The following is a 19000-nucleotide window of genomic DNA, read 5'->3' as shown; positions in this document are numbered from 1 at the left end:
ATCTACAGAGCCTGTCAGGAGAGCAAGATCCCTGGATTCCCCTGGACTTTAGAAAAAAAATGGGGGTGGGAGGTTCAAGACTGGGTTTTTGGTATAGTCCTGGCTGCCCTGGAATTCACCTCGAACTCAGAGATCTGCCTGCCTCTGCATCCAGAGTGCTGGGATTAAAGGCAGGTATCACTCCTGTCTGGCTACCTTTAATAAATTTAAGTGTGTGCTTCTGTGTCTCCAACAGCCATCTCCTTCAGATCCTATATAAATCTGCTAATTAAGTTCGGAAATTAGATGTCAAAACTGTAATTGTCGTCTGGGTGTGACGAGGCAAGCCTGTAATCCTGGTACTTGGAGGCTGCGGGGAGGAGGACTGAGTTCAAGGCTAGTCTGGTGCAGGTTCAGGCTAGCCAGAGCGACAAAAGACCCTACCTCAAATAAACAACCAAAGAAGAGGGTTTTCTGTCCCTTGTTGAGTAAATTTCCACCAATCTCCTAATCCTGCTGGCAAATGGTGCCGCCCATGGTAGACCACCAGGGAGAGTAACATAATTTTGTGTTTACAAAATCAATTATTATTACTAGTATATGTGCAACTGTGGAGGTTGGAGGACTTTATGGAGTTCTTACTCTCCATCCACCTTTACTTGGGCTCCGGGGATCCAACCCAGGTTGTCAGGCTTGCATTCCAAGTGTTTTTATCCAGTGAGCCACAGAGTACTGACTTGCAGATAGAAACCCTGAGGCTCAGAGAAGGTGAGGGATGTCCCTGAGGTTGCACAGTTAGTCAAGGGTAGAGCAGAGATCTGAGCCCATGAACTGAAGTCTCGTCTCGTCCAAAGAAGACGTCTACGATATCGCCTTGTTTCCTGACAAACTGGAAACAGATCCTTCGGGCTGCACCGGTATTCACTCATTCCCTCGACAATCCTGGACTCTAGTTCAACGTTAGGAGCAGGCTGATGCTGACCCATCTTGCCTCCTCCCAGAGTCTCCTACACTTTCAGGACTCGGCCCTGAGAGATTGAAGTCCATTTATTACAAAAGTCTGAGTTCATAGTGTCTTAATATGAACATCCCCTTCCAGACCACCAAGCCTCCCTCACCATGGTCCCATCTCTGCATGAAGTCCTATGCAGGTAGGGTCTTAAGATCTGGGTGCTGGGTTGTTTGGATGGGTTCAAGCAACCCTGGGCATATATAAAATATACATATCCGACAGGCTCCCCCTTCACTGGGGCGAAAGTGGGTGAAACTGCTGCCCTCCTGGGAGAGGAGGAAGTGGTTCAAAGCGGGGTGTGTGTAGGGGGGAATGGAACCCAAGCAAGTACAGACAGTGAAGAAGGCCATCTGGTTTGAGTGGATGCTCAGCTGGGCATCTGTGGGCCAGTCCTGTTCTGCCTGGATGTCCTAGGCCACCTGGATTTGCAGGTCCTCATCCTCATCTAGGTCGCTCGCTCCATCTCCGGCTTCCTCGGTGCCAAACCGGGTACTCCGAATCTTCCCAAAAAGGGGGGCATTTTGCTGCTGCCTGCGGAGCCTGAGGGGTGGGGTGACAGGTCAGAGCAGGAACCATATTGCGTCTTTGCCGGCAGCGGCGAGGCCCTTGTGAGCTGCAATGTACTCTGAGGTACCTGTGCTTGGATGGGGAGACACCATCGTCACCTCAATTTACGTACAAGGATATGGAAGCATGAGGGAGTTCAAGGACTTGCTCAAAGTCACTCGGACAGGGGACACTGGGCTTGGGCTCTGAGCTGCGCAGCCAGCTCTGATGTAGATGGCAGACTCGGGAGAACTGACTGAGATGGGTTTGGTTCCTCGATCATGTGAGGAGGAGGGGTTGGAGGAAACATGCTGCCCCCAACAAGGCAGTAGCCCCATGCCTCTTACTGGAAGGCATGAATTATTAACGTGGTAGGGAGGGGCGAGAGTGCGGCTCCATTACTGCGCCGTGATTTAGTGCCCCGTCCCGGAACATTAAAGCAGGAAAAGTTACAAACTAAAATGAGGCAGCAATCCTGGGTGGCCCTGCCCGCCCCTGACAGAGGTGCTGGCGAGGCTGAGCAGAGCCAGGCTGCCCATTTTGGGAGTTTATGGCTCCCCAGGAATGTGGCTGAGGCTTCTGGAAAGCCCCAGGCTCAGTTGAGTGACCTGCTGAGGGGACGGGGGTGGGGGGGTTGGGGGGTTGGGGGGAATATTTACAGGGTTGGACCGTGTGGAGTTGGGTATGCAATAATCCTGACTCAGGTCTGTGCCTGGGCCCTGTATAAATTTCAGGTGTCACTTAGGCAAAGGGGGATCTGAGACCCATTGATTATGTGACACAGCCACCGGGCCCATCCTAACCACGAGCTCTCAGCACACAGCAGCACGAAGTAGATGCTCAGTAAACCCAGTGCTGATGGCCAGGAGATCCCACCAGGCCACCCACTATTGGGTCGTCATGCAAGGGCTTTCCCTTGTTTTCTAAGTCCCGAGAGAAAAGACCTCCCCATCCCCCACCCCCACCCCCTTTGCTTCAAAGCAGGCTCTTGACACAGTATCTAGACCAGACTTTAGTCCCCTCCCAGGAAAGGCAATGGGTGTGGCCAATCAGAGCAAACAGCATTTGTTGTTCCAGGTGCTGTCCTAACAATTCTCATAAAGCCCAGGCTAGCCTCCAATTCCCTTATGTAGCTGAGGACATCCTTGAACTTCTTTTTTTTTTTTTTTTTTTTTTTTTTCTTTTTTTTTCTTTTTTTCGGAGCTGGGGACCGAACCCAGGGCCTTGCGCTTGCTAGGCAAGCGCCCTACCACTGAGCTAAATCCCCAACCCCCATCCTTGAACTTCTGATCTGCTTCGATCTCTTGAATTTATGTGGCGCTGAGGATCGAATCCAGGTCTTGGAATATCGTGCTAGATCCCCAGTCAAGTGCAAATGATGACGCCGCGTTTGTTGGTTCAGGTGCTTTTGAAAGACTCAATAAGCTCTCTTCACTTTCACGGCGATTGATCTCCATCTTATAGATGGGGGAGCGGACCCAGGAGGGTTCAGTGTCCTAAGGTCACTCAACCTTTCCACCTACCCAAAGCGTCTGGCTTTAGGCTCCGGGTCCCTTCGCCCACAGGTAGGAAGGCAGGTATGAGTGTAGCCACCCATAAGCTCTTGGTGCTTCCCAGCTATGACTCTGGAGGGCTCTGCCTGAAGTGCTTTGCCACGTCCAGATAGTCTTGGAAGTGAAAAGTGTATGGCGGAGGCAGGGTTCAGAGCTGAGACAGTGGGATGGGGAGCAGAACTGGCAGTCTGCCGGGTGGGTGGGTCTAAGCCCCACTCCACTTCCTTCAAGGGCTGAGGGTTCCAGCCATAGCTGAGGCACTTGGCCTGCCCACTCTGCCATTTCCTTACCTTCAACCTTTCATATTCCTGTTGTCCCTGGGGTTACCCATCCCCAAGAACTGGGGTGACGGTACTGTTTCTCGCCAAGGATTCCCAACATCACTGGTCTGGTCCAGAGCCCGGCCTCCTTGGCAGCCCTCCACATACTCACACCACCATCAGCCCGCCCACCCGAAGGAGACAATTCAGAGCCCACAGCTGGGCTGTCTTCCTGCAGCCACTCCCCACCAGCTTCCTGGCCTTGGCCCTTCCTGTTTGGAGGGGACAGGATTCTCGCCCCAAGAGTTCTTCCTTCTCGGTCTTCCCCTCCAGCTCTCTTGAGGGTTCTGGCCCTTGCCCCGTGCACTTAGGAGGCTCCCCCCAGCAGAGCGCCCCCGCCTACCTGGACTGCAGATGTTCCAGCTGCACCTGTAGGTTCTCGCTCTGCTCCGTCTGCTCGTCCAGCGACCGTTGCAGCTTCCGTGCCTGGTTGTGGGCCTCGTCCAGCTGGGGCGAGCAGACAGAGAACGTGAGGATCAGCTCGGGGAGAGTTGCCTGGCTCAGCTACTTCCCCTGTTCCTGAACTGTGTCTGATCCAGCTCTTGCTCCTGAGCACTTGGCCTAGGACCACTTCCGTTCTGCTTTCTATCCCCGCAGGCCACCAGCCTTCCAGATCTAGCAGCATCAATCTACCCAGCACCCACCAATGTCTGGTCGCATAGCCTTTCAACCATCCTCACCTGCTTCTCCTCAGATGCCCTTCCTCCCCTGCCCACTGACCCACACAGTCATCGGTCTGTCTGCGTACCTATCATCCACTGGACACTTGCTCTACCTCCACCCCGCTCTCCAGCCCTCTGTCCATCTAGTCCCCTGTGCATGGGGGGAATCCTCCTGCCTTCTACCTAACCATTTACACCACCTCACTGGCTCATCCATTCAGCCCATCCACTTTCCTTTCTCTCCAGCTGCCATCACTTCCTGTCTCAGGTGCTAGGCCCCCAGCACACAGGAGCACAGGTGCACACAGGAGCACAGGTGCACACAGGAGCACAGGTGCACACAGGAGCACAGGTGCACACAGGAGCACAGGTGCACACAGGAGCACAGGTGCACACAGGAGCACAGGTGCACACAGGAGCACAGGTGCACACAGGAGCACAGGTGCACACAGGAGCACAGGTGCACACAGGAGCACAGGTGCACACAGGAGCACAGGTGCACACAGGAGCACAGGTAGGTATATGGTCCTCTCAGGCCTGTTGGTACTTGCCTCATCCTCAGCCTGGGCCAGTTCTTTCTTGAGCTCTTCCACCCGCAGCCTCAGCTTCTTTACCTCCGTCTCGTGCTGCTCCACGCGCCGATTGGCGTGTGCCAGCTCGGCCACCTTCTCCTGGAACTGCTTCTTGAGCTTGCTGTGCACGTGCTTCAGGTCTGCCAGCTCCTGCAGGGGTGGGGAGGCTCAGGCCGAGTGCTCACCCAGGGAGACCCACGGGGCCTCGTGTCTCCTCTGAAGGAATCCCCCACCTCCTGGGACGTTCTGAGTGTTAAGACTTAGTGATCAACTTGGGGGCTGGCAGTGCCACCTAGTGAGGTGAGAAGGCTGGGCCTGTGATCAGAGGCTCCAGCCTCGTGTGTAACTCTGAGTGAGGAGGATGTGCAGTGGGCTGTGGAGCTGCAGGTCAGGATCTGGGGAAGCAATGAGGTCTACAGTCTTCGTGACAAGCATGTGGTATTAAACTTCTGGCTCTGGGGATGAGCTAGCCTGGGGAGTGTGGCATGGGAGAAAAGCAGAGGTCAGAGCGGGACAGCCAGGAAAAGAGATGGCCGCCCAACTCTGGGGTATCTCAGTTCTCACTGAAGGGCTCACCGGTCCTGTCCCCTCCACCAATCCCAGCAGGGACTATCATCCCTTACAGCCTTGGGAACTTCAATGGCCTCCCACCCTCTGTCCTACCACAGCCTTTCCACCTGGCAGCTTCCCACCTCACCTTTGCTGGCTGCTCTCTCACACCACAGCCACGACTCCTGCTACCTCTGCCAGTTCCCCTCCGCCCCCACCCACCTAGACAGAGCCCTCATTTCTCACTCCTTCTGTGACTTCCCTCTTCTCACTGACCCTCTGGAAGGTCAGTTTACCACCAGTTAACTTCTGCTTCTCCTGCAGACCTCGGCTCAAAGCCGCTGCCCCCCCCCACACCCCCCCCCGACGGGAAGCCTTTTCAGGACTGACCGGGTCTGACCATATGATGGAGACAGCACTCTTTCCCTTTAAACCGTCACTCACAGAATAGGTAGACACACCTGTCTGCTCGTTGCTGCCAGGAGCGCACAGTAGGTGTTCAGCATTCCGAGCTGCTATAATTATCAACTGCTTCATTTTATAGGAGTTTAATATATCTGAAGTGCCTAGGCTCAAGTATTATTTATAATAATAATAAAAAAGTCTTCATTGAATTCTCTCTGTAGCCAAGGGTGACTTTAAGCTTATGATCCCCCTGCCTCTACTCCCCGAGTGCTGGGACTATAGGTGTGAGACGTCACACTGTGTTCTGTGGTACATGGGGTGAGACACAGGACGCCATTGACAGGTACTCTACGGACCTCTATCTTCTGCCTAGATTCCAGAGTTTTGGGGCTTTTGGGGTACTTACACATACATCATGAGCCCCGGGTCTAAACATAGAATCCAGTAGTTTAATGCATATGTCACCAGGGCTTGAGGGCAATTTTCTTCAGCCCTCACATTTTGATTGGTACCTACCACACGTAGGCGTGAAATTTCCTGCTCTTTTTTTTTTTTTCCTCTTTTCTTTTTTTTCGGAGCTGGGGACCGAACCCAGGGCCTTGCGCTTGCTAGGCAAGAGCTCTACCACTGAGCTAAATCCCCAACCCCAATTTCCTGCTCTTTTAAGGCATGGGGTTGATGCTCAAAGTTGGGGGTTTGATGTCTGACTTGGGGATCAAGGAGGCTCAGCTTATACTGCAATCATCTATTTGCAGGCCATACAATAGTGGGCTGATCAGCTGGACGCCCGTCCCACCTTGTTCTTCTCGAAAAGGGCGGCCTGGCTGGCCCTCAGGTCACAGTCCAGGGCACTGGCGTTCTGTCGTCGTCTGCGGGCCAGGGCCTCCTCCAGGTCCCCAACCTGCGCACGCAGCTTCTTGTTCTCCCGTTCCAGGCCCAGCTTCTCCGTCTCCAGCCGCTCTCTGCGGCCCCACTCGGCTGCATTCTCCGCCTGGAGCCTTTCCATCTGCAACAGCGAGCGAGGGGAGGCAGTGAGACTCCAGGGGGACAGGAGTGGAGAGACAAACTAGATGAACCACCCCCCCCCCTTCTCCTGAAGCCAAAAATGGCACCAGGAAGCAGATCCAGCTGCAGCAGCTATAATTATGCTGGGCTTTTATTTTTTTTTCCACGGTGTGCAGGATGTGGGGGTGCTTCTGGGTTTTGTGTAGGAAAGGGGGTGCCTCCTGCAGGCTAAGCCCCTGGGGTGTGGACGGCCCCTCACAGCCCAGCTGGGACTTTTCTCCTTCCCCTACTTGACCGATCAGTTAAACCCCTGAGCACTGCCCCTCCATCCTGCCCGCCACTGACCTCACCCCTCAGCTCGGCCATCTTGCGATCCATGCTAGAGCGTGCACCCAGTTCATCTTCCAGGTCTTCCGACATGCGGCCCAGTTCATCCTGGTGCGTCTCCTTTAGGATGCTGAGCTGCGAGAACATCACCCAACCTGGTCATGAGGGCCACCAGAATAGATCCCAGAGCTAATACTAGAGGTGAGCACCAGCCGAGGTAATGAAGGACTCAGAGTGGGCTGATCACTGACGGTTCTTGGCGCCTTGAGAGAGTACCCAACTCCTATCTTCTCACAAAGTCCTGCGACATCTTTCTCCCGTGAGCTCCTCCCATTCACCTAGCCTCTTCTCACTGCCCACACGACTGTGCACCCAAGAGAGCGTGTCTGCCTTCCCCATGGCTCTCAACGCCAGTGCGGATGTATGGACGTCAGAACTGCTGTGGGCACTTCTCCCAAGCTGCTGGTCCACACAAGCACACCGTGAGCCTCTAAGACAATACTGTGGAAGGAAGCCAGGCAGGAGAGCATTTTCTGCACAGCTGCACGTCTGCGCTCTGTCAGTGCCCTTCTGTAACAGTTGGCAGTCTGATAGTGTGGGGTGAGGTTCCCGGACCCCAAAAGAAGAAGGGAGATTCAAGTAGACAGGCAGGGTTTCTGGGACTCGTTTATGAGCTTGAAGAGATTACCAGGAAAGATCCTGTCTGGGCAATTTTCCCAAGTCAAGTCTCTGGTCTTTTGGCCTCTGTGAACCCAGAGGATCCAGCAAGGCTTTCCCAGGATGGCTGCGCCCCCTGGTGGCCATACCCAATCTGTACAAGAGGCAGAAGAGGTAGCCTGCTTTGTGCACCTTCTGGTCTCAAACCCTCTGAAATTTAGCCCCTTGATCCTCCCTCTGACAGGATTCTCCAGCCACACGACCTTCTCAGTGTCCAGCACACGCCAGGTGTCTGCCTACTCCAGGGCTGCTGCTGTGAGCACCCAAATCCCCTCTATGCTCAAGAATGGCTTCATCCATCCCCTTCATGTAGGAAGGGAATGGAGGAGGGATGTTGAGTCAGGGTGACACTCTGTATGCAAGTCGGCCTTGAACTCAAAGCAATCCTCCTGTCTCGGCCTCCCAAGGGCTGGGATTGCAGGTGTGACCCACTAGACCCTGCTCACATGTCGTCTTATAGAGGCCCTCCTTGACCTCCACCCCATCCCCTTCATGCTGTCTTGATGCCTTCATGGCTCACAGAGCTTACCTGCTGGGCTACCATTACCCGCCTGTCCTGGAACTATGGCTGGTACCTGATCCAGGTCCTGGTAACCGACCTGGAACTGCGGCTGAGTGAGTGAATGAATTCCATCCTAACTTGTCCCCAAGGCTGGAACTCCCCAGCGTGCAGCCACCACCACCAGGAAGCCCCCCACCCTCACCCCCACCCCCAGGCTTACTTGCTTGAGCATCTCCTGCTTGGTTTTGCTCAACTCCTCGTATTTGATCTTCCATTGGCTAAGCTCCCCCTCCAGCTTCTCGATGTTCTTGCTCAAAGCCAGCTTATCCCTGGGGAGTGGGGACAGGCAAGCACACAGACTTTATCAGACTTCTTTTGTCCTGACTTCCTATTTCAGGAAGTATATTAGTTTGACTTTGCTGTTGTTGTTTAAACAACAGACTGTGTTCGCCCAGATGTTCTGTGGCTAGAAGTCGGAGATGAGGTGTGGGCCGGGGAACCCAGTCAGGAAGAACCCATGTCATCCTCTCCCCGGCTTCTGCTGGCTACTGGTCCCTTTGGCTTTCCTTGGCCAACAATGTAATGACACCCATAGAAGCCTGAGTCCAACTGTCATCAGAGGTAAGCTTTCTTCCTTCCTCCCTTTCCTTCCCGGTCCCACGGAACAGGGACTTTATTCATGATAGGCAAGCACTCTACCACTGTGCTAATCCCGTCTTCCCAAGTCCTTGTATGATTATATTTTACAGTAAAATCATATGTGTGAATCGAGTTTATAATCTATACACTTATTTCCTAGACCAGAGCTGTAGAATACTCATGAACATCATCAGGGCAGACTCTCAAATCACCCTCAGAGTCCCTGACGACCTCCATGTTCTAAATCCATCCATCCGTCAACTAAGTGCCCACTCAGTCCAGCCATCCACTCTCCTGTTACACAGTCTCTCTTGGTTCCTTTTCCCTGCAAATGGCTCCCCTTCCTCTCGCCGGCCTCTGGACTTGACAGAACCAGGACTCCACCCCATAACCTTCTCCTTGCCCATCCACGCCTCTGATTCTCACAGTCCTAGCTTTCAAGGCCACCTGTTCATGACCCCTGCCTTTTCACCTCCAGCTCAAACTGGTTTGGGCCTCCAGACCCACTTGCTCACAAATTGTTACTTTGCTGTGCCAAATACAACTCCTCTAACCTTAAACTTCCTAACTCCCTCATCGTCCCTGCTTTCTCGGAACCTGCTACCCTTTTTACCACTAGAAGTGAGCTTGAGGCCACCGTAGCTTGAGCTCAAGGTCGGCATGGGTTCATGTACTGAGGCCCTACTTTAAAAACAAAGGACGGGGACTGAGAGACAGCTCAGAGGTGAAAGTACTTGCTATTCTTACGGTAGACCCAGGGTTGGCTCCCATCATCCAAGATGGGCAGTGTACAAACAGCTGAATTCCAGTTCTAGGACATCCAATACCCTCTTCCAATACCCATGGGCACCAGACACACACAGACACACACAGACATATACACATACATACACAGACGGAAGGATGGATGGACAGACACACACACACACACACACATACACAAAGACAGAAGGATGGATAGACACATACACACACACAGAAGGATGGATAAACACACACACACAGAAGGATGGATAGACATAGACACACACACACACAGAAGGATGGATAGACAGACACACACACACAGGAGGATGGATAGACACACATATACACACACAGAAGGATGGATAGACAGACACACACACACACAAAGAGAGAAGGATAGATAGACACATACACACACACACACACACTCATCATGCACACACACAAAATTAAAAAATTAAGATTGTAGTGGGTTCACTGTTCTAAAATCTTAGATTTTGGGGTTTAAATTTAGCTCAACGGTAGACAGAGCACTTCCTTGGCAAGCACAAAGCCCTGGGTTCAGTCCTGAAGTGGGGGCTGCAGCGGGGAAGGGGAGAAAAATGGCCAAAAGGTCCAAAACAACAAAAAACATCACCCTGAGGTAAGTAAAACCTGGGACCGTGCCTCAGGATTCTGGGGGTGCCCTGCTCCAGCCCCCACATCCCAGAACTCACTCTCGCTCCTTGAGGAGAACCTTCTGGGATTCATCTAGCCGTAGCCGAAGGGCGGTCAACTTGGAGGTATCCTCCTCTGTGCCGGCTGTGTCCTCCCAGGGCAGGCGGTTGCGATCCTGGCGTCCGGAGCTGACCCGAGAGCCCCCAGCTGCCACACTGCAGGCATCCCAGCAGCCCTCAAGCTCCTCTGGTCTGCTCTTCAGCAGGCTCTCTACCAGGTCCAGCTCCTGTGGGGACCAAAGTGAGGGACTGCGCCTGGTCCAAGGCCCTTCTCTGGCCACCATCCTCATGGCTATCTGAGGCCCTATTCTGGAATGAGCTTGCTAACTGACCTGAGACAGGCGACACAGTGCCTCCTAGCCCTGGTTTTATCTTTTGCAGTTTGCTTCATTCTTCTCTACCCCCCCCCCCCCCCATCCTGGAAGAACAGTGCCAACTACCAGGGTTTCCTGTATCCTGGAACGTCCCTAGCGAGGGTCCCCATCACCCCAAGTATGCAAACACTGGGTGCACTAGTTGGAACTGGTGAAGCAGGAATTCTACCAAGGCTTAGGATTCCAATTCAGGAGGAAACATGGACACAGGGACACTGGTGGCTCTGAGGACTTGTGGAGGACTGACCTCCCATCCTCCTGGCCTCACATGGTCCTGTGGGGCACTCTGGCTGCTACCTGGGACAGATGGAATTACCTCAGCTGGTGTGTACACTCAGACTGCAGACCTGGGACTCTGAATTGTCCCTGGGGACTCTGGGGCTGTGATGACCACCAAACAAGAGGACAAAGAGAGCAGGAGGCCTTGGTAGATAGGTTAGAAAAATGTCTCCAGATACCAGGCCATAGGGAGAGGGCTAGGCTGGAAAGGAGGGGAGCAGCTAAGAGTCCCATTGCTGGGATCTGGTCTTCTGGGGATCAAAGCTGAGACCTTGCCTGCATGGCCTGCCCTCATACCAGTTCATCCTGCCCAACTTCTGTGCAAGATTCACCACCAGGGTACAAACCCCTCAGCTGGAGGAGCCAACACAGAGGAGCTTAGTTCTGAACCTCCCTGTGTCTCAGGTCTGCTGTAGGAGACAATGTGTCTGCAGGCCCTGAGTGATGGGGACAACTACCGCCACTGCCCAGGTTCAGCAGGCCCCCAGCCTCTGGGCTTCTGTCATGACCATGGATTATGGATTCTTGCACTTCCCACAGCTAATATATATGCCTCCTCCCAGTCCCAGCTTAACTTTTTTGGGGGGAGGGGAGTCTTTCTGCCAACCATCCCAAAGGCCTGACTCAGGGACCACATCCCTTCAGGACGAAAAGCATGAGAAGTCAGCTCTATTTCGAATCTAAGCCAAGTCCACGAATCTCCCCTGTGCTTGGTGTGGAAGATTCTTTGATTTTGATGACTTCTAAAGTGTGTGTGTGTGGGGGGGGGGGCAGGTAGAACTTGTGGATCTCCAAAGCAAGGTGATTTTTATCTGCCTTAGCTCCTACCACCACCACCACCACCACCACCACCACCACCACCACCACCACCACCACCACCACCACCACCACCACCACCACCACTACGTGGAAGTGAGACTGATCTACACCTCACTGGAAACCAGATTCTTACTAGCCCTTTTCACTCTTCCTTCCCATTTGGGCCCCTGTGTAACACTGGCCCAAAACTCAGCCTTCTTCCAAGCCCCGTTGCTGGGCGCACCTGGCTGCCAGGCGACCTCTCCGCCCCGATGTCCCGCACTGGCTCGTGCTCGCGTTCCGCCTCCGGGCCTTCCTGTGTCTTGTCTGCAGCACCGCGCGCTCCCCGCAGCCGGGCCAGCTCGCGGCCGCGCGCCTCGCATTCGCCCTGAGCCTCCTGGCGCTCGCGGCGCGCGCCCGCCAACTCCTTGGTGAGCGTGTCCAGGCGCTGGCGCAGCTGGCGAACCTCTTCCCGCGCACGGTTGCGCTCAGCGCGCACCTTGCTCCACTTCTCGCGCCAGTTCGCCGTGCAGTCCGACCACCAGCGCATTGTTTTCTCCATCTGCAAGGCTCGGGCGCGCGCCTCCTCCAGCTCCCGCAGCCGCAGCTCCTCGCGGCTCTCCCAGTCGCCGTCGGCCAGCAGTGCGGGCGCAGTCAAGGGTAGTGTGGGTGGTGGTCCGGGTGATGGAGTGCCGCTAGGCGGCGTGGGTGGCAGCGAGTCGGCCGGGCCCATGCGCTCCGGGGACGGGCTGCCCAGGATGGTAAGCAGGCTGCTCTTGGACAGCTGCGGGGACTCAGCCAGCCGGGGGCTCGGGCCGTGGCTCATAGTGAGGCTGGGCTGGCCCTGGGTGCGAACTTGCGGCTAGGCTCAAGGACGACGCGTGGGACAGACACCTACATGATACCACTGCGAGTGACGAAAGCCTTGACCCACTGCTCTCTAGGATACTCTGGAATGTCTCTTCAGACCTGCGGAAGAACAGGTTATTGGGCTGTGCCCACCACAATCAGTCACCCGAATCAGCCCTGTGCATGCTCAGGGCATGAAGGGGGCAGTAGTGGCAGAAGCAGGAGGAGGGAACAGTGTTCCAGGGTGACCCCAAGGAGTCCAGTAGGGGCCTTCTGCCCCCGGCTCGAACTCCCCTCAACTCATCCCTGCAAGGCTGCTTTGTTATGCCACTGGGCCTTTCGGGGGGCTTCAGTCTCTCCACCTGTACAATGGGGGCAGGGTAAGGAAGCCCAGAATTCCTTCATCGGATTCCCCTGGACCCTTGTTGCTTAATTAACAATCGACAGTTCTGTGGGCCAGGATGTTTGGCAGGCATGCAGCAGACGCTCTACATTTCAGAAGTCCATGTTTGGGACATGTGAGTATTCAAGTAACATCAATGCAACCCTGAGTCTCTCAGCCTTCCCGTCCCCTCCACGCAAAGCCACCAATGAGCCCTCCACCACTGAGCTATGCCCCCAAGCCCGTGCCACCCTCACTACTTACAGTACCATACATATCTCGACCCCAAGGATGCTTGTGTAGACAGTCACCAGACAGCCACACAGACCCGGGCTCTAGTTCCTAACAGGCAGTGTGTCCTCGCTGACTCAGTGTCTCGGCCCGTGTGATGAGCTGGTAGCCTTGGCGCCCACAAGCATCTAGACATTTCTGCACACAGAGACACATCTGGGAACATACAAGCAATCTCATCCACAGGAAACAGGGATAAGTGACACACACAGTCAGAGATGGACATGTGGGCACATAGCTATACAAACAGAGATAACACTTGAATACATGTACCACCACACGGATGGGCCCCTAAACATAAGAGAGCTCTGAACACACGCTGCTCCTCTCCTTCCCCATTTTCCTGGCCCAATTCCATCAGAACAGCCATAAAAGAAACAGTACTAGCATCTGCAGTGGGAAAGAAGAGTGGGGCTGGCAGGAAGCCCAAGTACCAGTCCTGAAGGCAGGCCTTTCCACAGCCCTACAGTAGAAGTGTGGCAGTGGGGGCTGCTGCCATCTCCACGGGCTTGGAGCTGCCAGGCCTGGCAAAGGGCTCTGCTTGGCTTAGAGAGGACTCCAACCGGCTCCTTCTAGAAAATCTAAGCCCATGAAACAGGAGCAGGGCAGACATTATCCAGGCCCCTAATAGTTTCCAGGTTGGGGCCTCCAAAGTCAGCCCTGGCCAGTCTTGGGTTGCAGGGTGGGGGGAAAAGGTGGGAACCAGTAACAGGAAGGCCGTGAACACCTTCTGCCTTTCTCCTCGGGCTCAGGACAGGTACGCACATGCATGGGGGAAGAGGTGAGGCGCGTCCACCCCTCCCCCCACACACACACCTGTGCAGACCCCAGTGCAGCTGGCCTCTGCCTAGCCACACCTCCCCATTCCCACCCTCCTCACATGACAGCCTTGGAAACACTCAAGAAGCTTTGCTAACCCAGGTCCACACAGGCCTGACTTATGCCTCATGCTGTAGAGAGGGGCCCCAGCTGCCAGTCACTTGTTCCTCCCCCCCCCCCCGTTCAGTGCCATTATAGGGGGTGGGCTTTCGATTTACCACAATGCAGCCATTGCACTCCGCGGAGCAGCTCAGGGTGGAAGCAGCCTCCACAGACCCAGAGAGTTCCTTTCTGTCTTCGTCCTTCCTAAAGCCAGTCCCCCTCATCCCCCTTCTAACTCAGGAACCACTACTAGGAAATGCCTGAGATGCTCTGTCCCACTCCACAGCCAGCCATACCCGGCCAGTGGCCTCTCTTATAGCACAGCCTTCCACTCATAGGGAATGTGTGTTGCTTACAGCCTATAGGGTGGGCCCCTCGTACAGCACTTGCTTAAATTTGGCTGGTGGGACGGGGGATGTAGAGCTGTACCCTGGCTGCAACAGAGTGGCAGGTCTCAAAGCTCCTGAACCCCAGCCATAACTATGTCACCCCCTGCTCCCGGAAACAAGGAGGCTTTGACTGGGCACTCATTACAGGTCACAGATCCAGTGCTGCCCATAGGAAGTGACCAACATCTTTTGTTCACACACTCACTTGGAATGGCTCCCTCTTTCCTTCTACATCTGTAAACTCCTACACACACCCTGCAAGACAGACCTGCAACAACCCCTCGCTCCAGAAGAGTTTCCTAATCTCTGAATACTTTGTGCTTGTTTTCCTAAGCACTAGGACCATCTCCTTCAGGGGCAGTGGTTCTCAACCTGTGGGTCACAACCTCTTTGGGGGGTGTCACAAATCAGATATCCTGCATATCCGATATTTACATTATGATTCATAACAGTAGCAAAATTACTATGGAATAACAACAAAAATAGTTTTGTAGTTGGGGGTCACCACAACACGAGAAAGTGTATTAAAGGTTTGCGGCTTTAGCAGGGCTGAGAACCTCCGCTTTAGGGAATTGTATGAAGCTTTCAAAAGCTTCTTGGTCTCGTTAGCTATGTGAACAGGGCTGAGCAGGAGCCGGTGCTCCTGTGAACGTTTCCTGAGCCCATGGAAGACGGATAAAGCTCCTATTAGGGAGTCCTCCTGTGACCAGAGTTTGGGAGAGTTGTGTCATCCTAAAAGTTAGAATTCGATTTTCAGCCAGCGCTGATACAGGTAGGTATCTAAGCCCATCTGCAGTCAAGGTCAAAGTCAGGTGCTCTTGCTCTGATTGGGGAGAGGGAGGAGATAGCAACTTTGTATTCTGCCCTTGATATTTGGTTGGTTCTCTCAGTATCCACGGAGAAGAATGAACAACACTAAGACCTGGATGAGGATCAGCTGAGGGAATGGGGAACCCAGGACCTCCAGAGCTCAGAATCCTCCCATATCCTCTTAGAAACTTTCAGGTAGACTCTGGGGTAAGCCCAGGGCCACAGGCCTAGCTGTGGTTAGGGATTACAGCCCAGCGGGAAACCGCAAGGGGACTGCCTGATTGGATAAGTGCAGGGCCCAAGGCTGGTCAGCCCGCAGACTGTGGGCTGTCTGTCCCTCTGACCATGGATACTGAGAGAGCCCAGCTTACAGCTGCTGGATCCAGGAAAGAAACGGAGGAGTTGGAGAGGGAGGAAAGCAGGGTTTCTATGCTAGAACAGAGCTTGTGGCTAGGTCATGACTACCTGAAGAGCACCATGCCCCTGGGAGCGCCTACTAGTGAGATCTTCAGATACTAGGCCCGCCAAAACAAACGTGTTTTGAATAAGGGAAAGTGGAAGCCTTCATGGGCACCCACTCCAGTCCCAGGACTCTCAGCAACTCTTGGAATCACGCATTCGTATAAAATAGACATGAAGCCTAGCTTTGCTATTACACACCTCGCGGTATGTGCAGGTCTCTGGCCTTTTTGGGCATCAGTTTCCCTACGTATCGCACTGAGAGGCACCAAGAAGATTCTTAATATCTCCAGCAGGTGGGCAGACTCAGTGTCAATAAGAAGCCATCATACTTCTACAAAAAAGTTCAGGATCCGGGCGGAATAAGGGACATTCACTTACACAAGCTTAAGTCGCGGGATGGGCAAGAGCGCTGCTACCCCTCAGTACTACCAGGGAAATGGGCTGCTGAGGCCCCTCCTTTCTCTTAGCATCAAGCCCTTGCCCCACTTGCCCGCATTCCTTTCCGAAATTAAGTTTTCAGCTTTTCAGGGCCCAGAGCAGCCTTAGTCCCCACTTGGTAGCCCCTTCAAGGGCCACCAGCCCCGCTCCCCCTAGCGGCTGGAGGGGGTGCGGGGGTCCGGTCCTGCAAGGCGTGGTCCCGCCCACCCCACCGCTTGGTTTCCATTGGCAGCGCAACGGGTCTAGGCGTAAAGCCCTTCTCTGATTGGCCAGTGCCACCCGTCCGTCCGGCACTCGCCATGGTGACCACGTTGGGTCCCCCGGGAGAGTTCCACATCCCGCCCCCGCCTGCCACCCCCCTTCCTGGCCTTGCCGGCATTCCACCGGCGACCCCTCCCCCACTGTCCCGCCACGGGACCCGGCTTCCACCCGGATGGAGACGGGCTGGAGGACCCCAAGTGGGGACTAAAAAGTTGAGCTCAAGTTTGGGGTGCGGCGGGCGCCGCCCGGGCTCCTGTCCCTCGCTGCAAAGTTCTTCCCTCGCGTGAGAGGCTCCGGGACTTCAGCGAGTCCTCGGCCGCGATGACCTCCCGCCCCGCCGCCCTCACTCACCTAGGGCCAGGGCCGGGATTCCGGACGTCCGAGCTGTTGCTCTGGGTGGAGAGGGCGCGGGGCTGGCTGCGGCGGCCGTCGGGAGGCCGGGGGAGGGCCGCCGAGTCTCCTCCTCCTGCCGGGGGAGGGGAAGGGGAGCGGGCGGGGGCCCCGCGTGGGGCGCGGTCTGCTGCGGCCTGGGGCCAGGCTACCGGACCCCCGCTAGCCCACCCAAGCATGGGGTCGTCCAGGCAGGATCCGCAACCTCGACTTTCCCGCCAACCACGGGCTAGGAGCCCGGCGACAGGAGTGGGCACTACGGACCCACGTGGAGAGCTTCACCAAGTCTTCACTTGGTTGACTGCATTCTTCCCAGTGCCCGCGCTGACTGCAGACTGGGCTTGAGCCATGTCCTCACTGGGCCTCAGTTTCCCTTAGTTTTATAACCAAAGCGACTTCAGGCCTATAAAGGAGTGTGATGGGGACCTATTCCATCTGTGGAGTTTTCCCCTCTGGTGTGCAATGGTGCTTGGCAGAGCCCCCGACCTTCTTGTGCCATCCCTTGAGGTGCTATCTCTTTCCTTGGGTAGGGTGTCTGTAGTTTTGTCTGGGAAGAAGAAAATCAGGATGGTATCCCCCCATCACATCCTGGACCAACAGTCACAGAAACGTGTGGGCAGGATTGTCCAAAAAAAGATGGAAGATTATGAAGATAAATGAATCACGTACTTCCTGGTTAAGAATGTTTTAATTCTAATTACGGTCATGTGCAGAGTTGTTTGGGAAGAATGAAACGCATACTGAGTGTTGAAGATTTCTTACAAAATTGAGTGGTAGCATCCTTGCTATTAAGAGACTGTTTTCGTTTTACAAAAATACCGGGGTTCGCTGGCTATGGTGGTACACACCTTTAATCCCAACATTTGGGAGGCAGAGGCAGGCAGATCTCTGAGTTGGAGGCCAGTCTGGTCTACCTCGTGGTGAGTTCCCAGAAAGCAATGGCTATAGTGGAAAAACCCTGACTTAAGAAAATAAAACAAACAGGCAACCAAAAAAGACCTAGGGCTTCCTCAAAAAGAAGGATCACTCTGACAACTCTCCTTTAAGGGGATCATGTGTGTATCTGGTGGCCTCCAAGGTCAGAAGAGGGGCTCAGATCCCTTGAAACTGGAGTTATTGATAGCCGTGAGCCACCATGTAGGTGCTGGGAACCAAACTGGGGCCCTCCGAAATAGCACCAAGTGCTCTTAACCCACCTCTTCGGTATCCCCCCCCCGCCCCCACCCCGTCCTGCACTGAGTGTTCTGAGAACTCAGGACATCTTTTTGACGTCATTCACTCTCCCCACAGACATCCTTCTCTGTGGTCTCCTGCTGCCTTCTCTGCCTCGCCTCCACCGACTTCGTGAAATCCCACAGATTTTGCAAGTTTTGTAGTTTCACTTGTCAGTTCATGTGCTGGGCAGGTAGTGTGTGGTGGGCGCGTGACAGCTGCTATAATCTGCACAAGACCAGTTTGGGCGGGAATGCTTGTACTTTGGTTAGCATCTGCAGATTGCTAGCCTGCAGATGCTCCAGCGGCTGTCCTCTGCTCCACGCATAGGTGGGATGTGTGAGATTCACACATCGAGAACTCATGACAAATGACAAGACAAAAAAAAAAAAAAAAAAAAAAAAAAAAAGGCTTCCTTTTTCGAGCTGGGGAAATGAAAGTTTAGGCTGGCTTTGGGCTCGAATGGGATCTCACAGCAGTAAGATGTCCCACGGAGAAGGGATATCTCAGCAGTGACAGCTCTGAACCAAGATCTAAGAGCTCTTTGCCTAGTGTTTGGAGCTGGTAAAGGGTGGGAAGGTGATGGTGGTCAGGCTGATGGTGTGCTTAGCCTCTGGCTATACTTCATTGCAACTGAGCCCTCTTTGTTTGGAGAGGAAATGAGTGTGTGTGTGTGTGTGTGTGTGTGTGTGTGTGTGCACTTTTTTCATAGGGTGGATAAGGGGAGCCACTCACTCTTGGAACTCAGTTCATGCTGGCCATAGGCTAGACTGCTCCCTTAAGTTACCTAGCTGCACAGCTATGTCTGTGTACTGGACATCATTACCATCATGCCATGGCGAGCCCAGAGAATATCAGAAACCCACTGATTGGCTTAAATTCACTCTGGGAAG

The 19000-nt window shown here is 54.3% G+C and overlaps 1 protein-coding gene across 5 annotated transcripts; it reads right to left on the bottom strand.

The window, feature by feature from the left end:
• Positions 1-1008: 1008 nt before the first annotated feature.
• Positions 1009-17108, bottom strand: Ccdc102a (coiled-coil domain containing 102A). Of its 5 annotated transcripts, XM_039097808.2 has the most exons (10): positions 16857-17062; positions 13198-13380; positions 11947-12671; positions 10252-10478; positions 8370-8478; positions 6949-7065; positions 6395-6604; positions 4624-4794; positions 3754-3857; positions 1009-1531 (listed from the first exon to the last, which is right to left on the bottom strand). In XM_039097808.2, exons 3-10 carry the CDS (start codon positions 12526-12528, stop codon positions 1402-1404), a joined length of 1650 nt encoding a protein of 549 aa, XP_038953736.1. In that variant the 5' UTR covers positions 12529-12671; positions 13198-13380; positions 16857-17062; the 3' UTR covers positions 1009-1401.
• Positions 17109-19000: the final 1892 nt, after the last annotated feature.

Source organism: Rattus norvegicus, chromosome 19 (assembly GCF_036323735.1).
Source record: "Rattus norvegicus strain BN/NHsdMcwi chromosome 19, GRCr8, whole genome shotgun sequence".
NCBI classification, from domain to species: Eukaryota; Metazoa; Chordata; class Mammalia; order Rodentia; family Muridae; genus Rattus; species Rattus norvegicus.
Note: the sequence above shows the minus strand (reverse complement) of the source record. Positions and strands in the feature narration are given on the sequence as shown.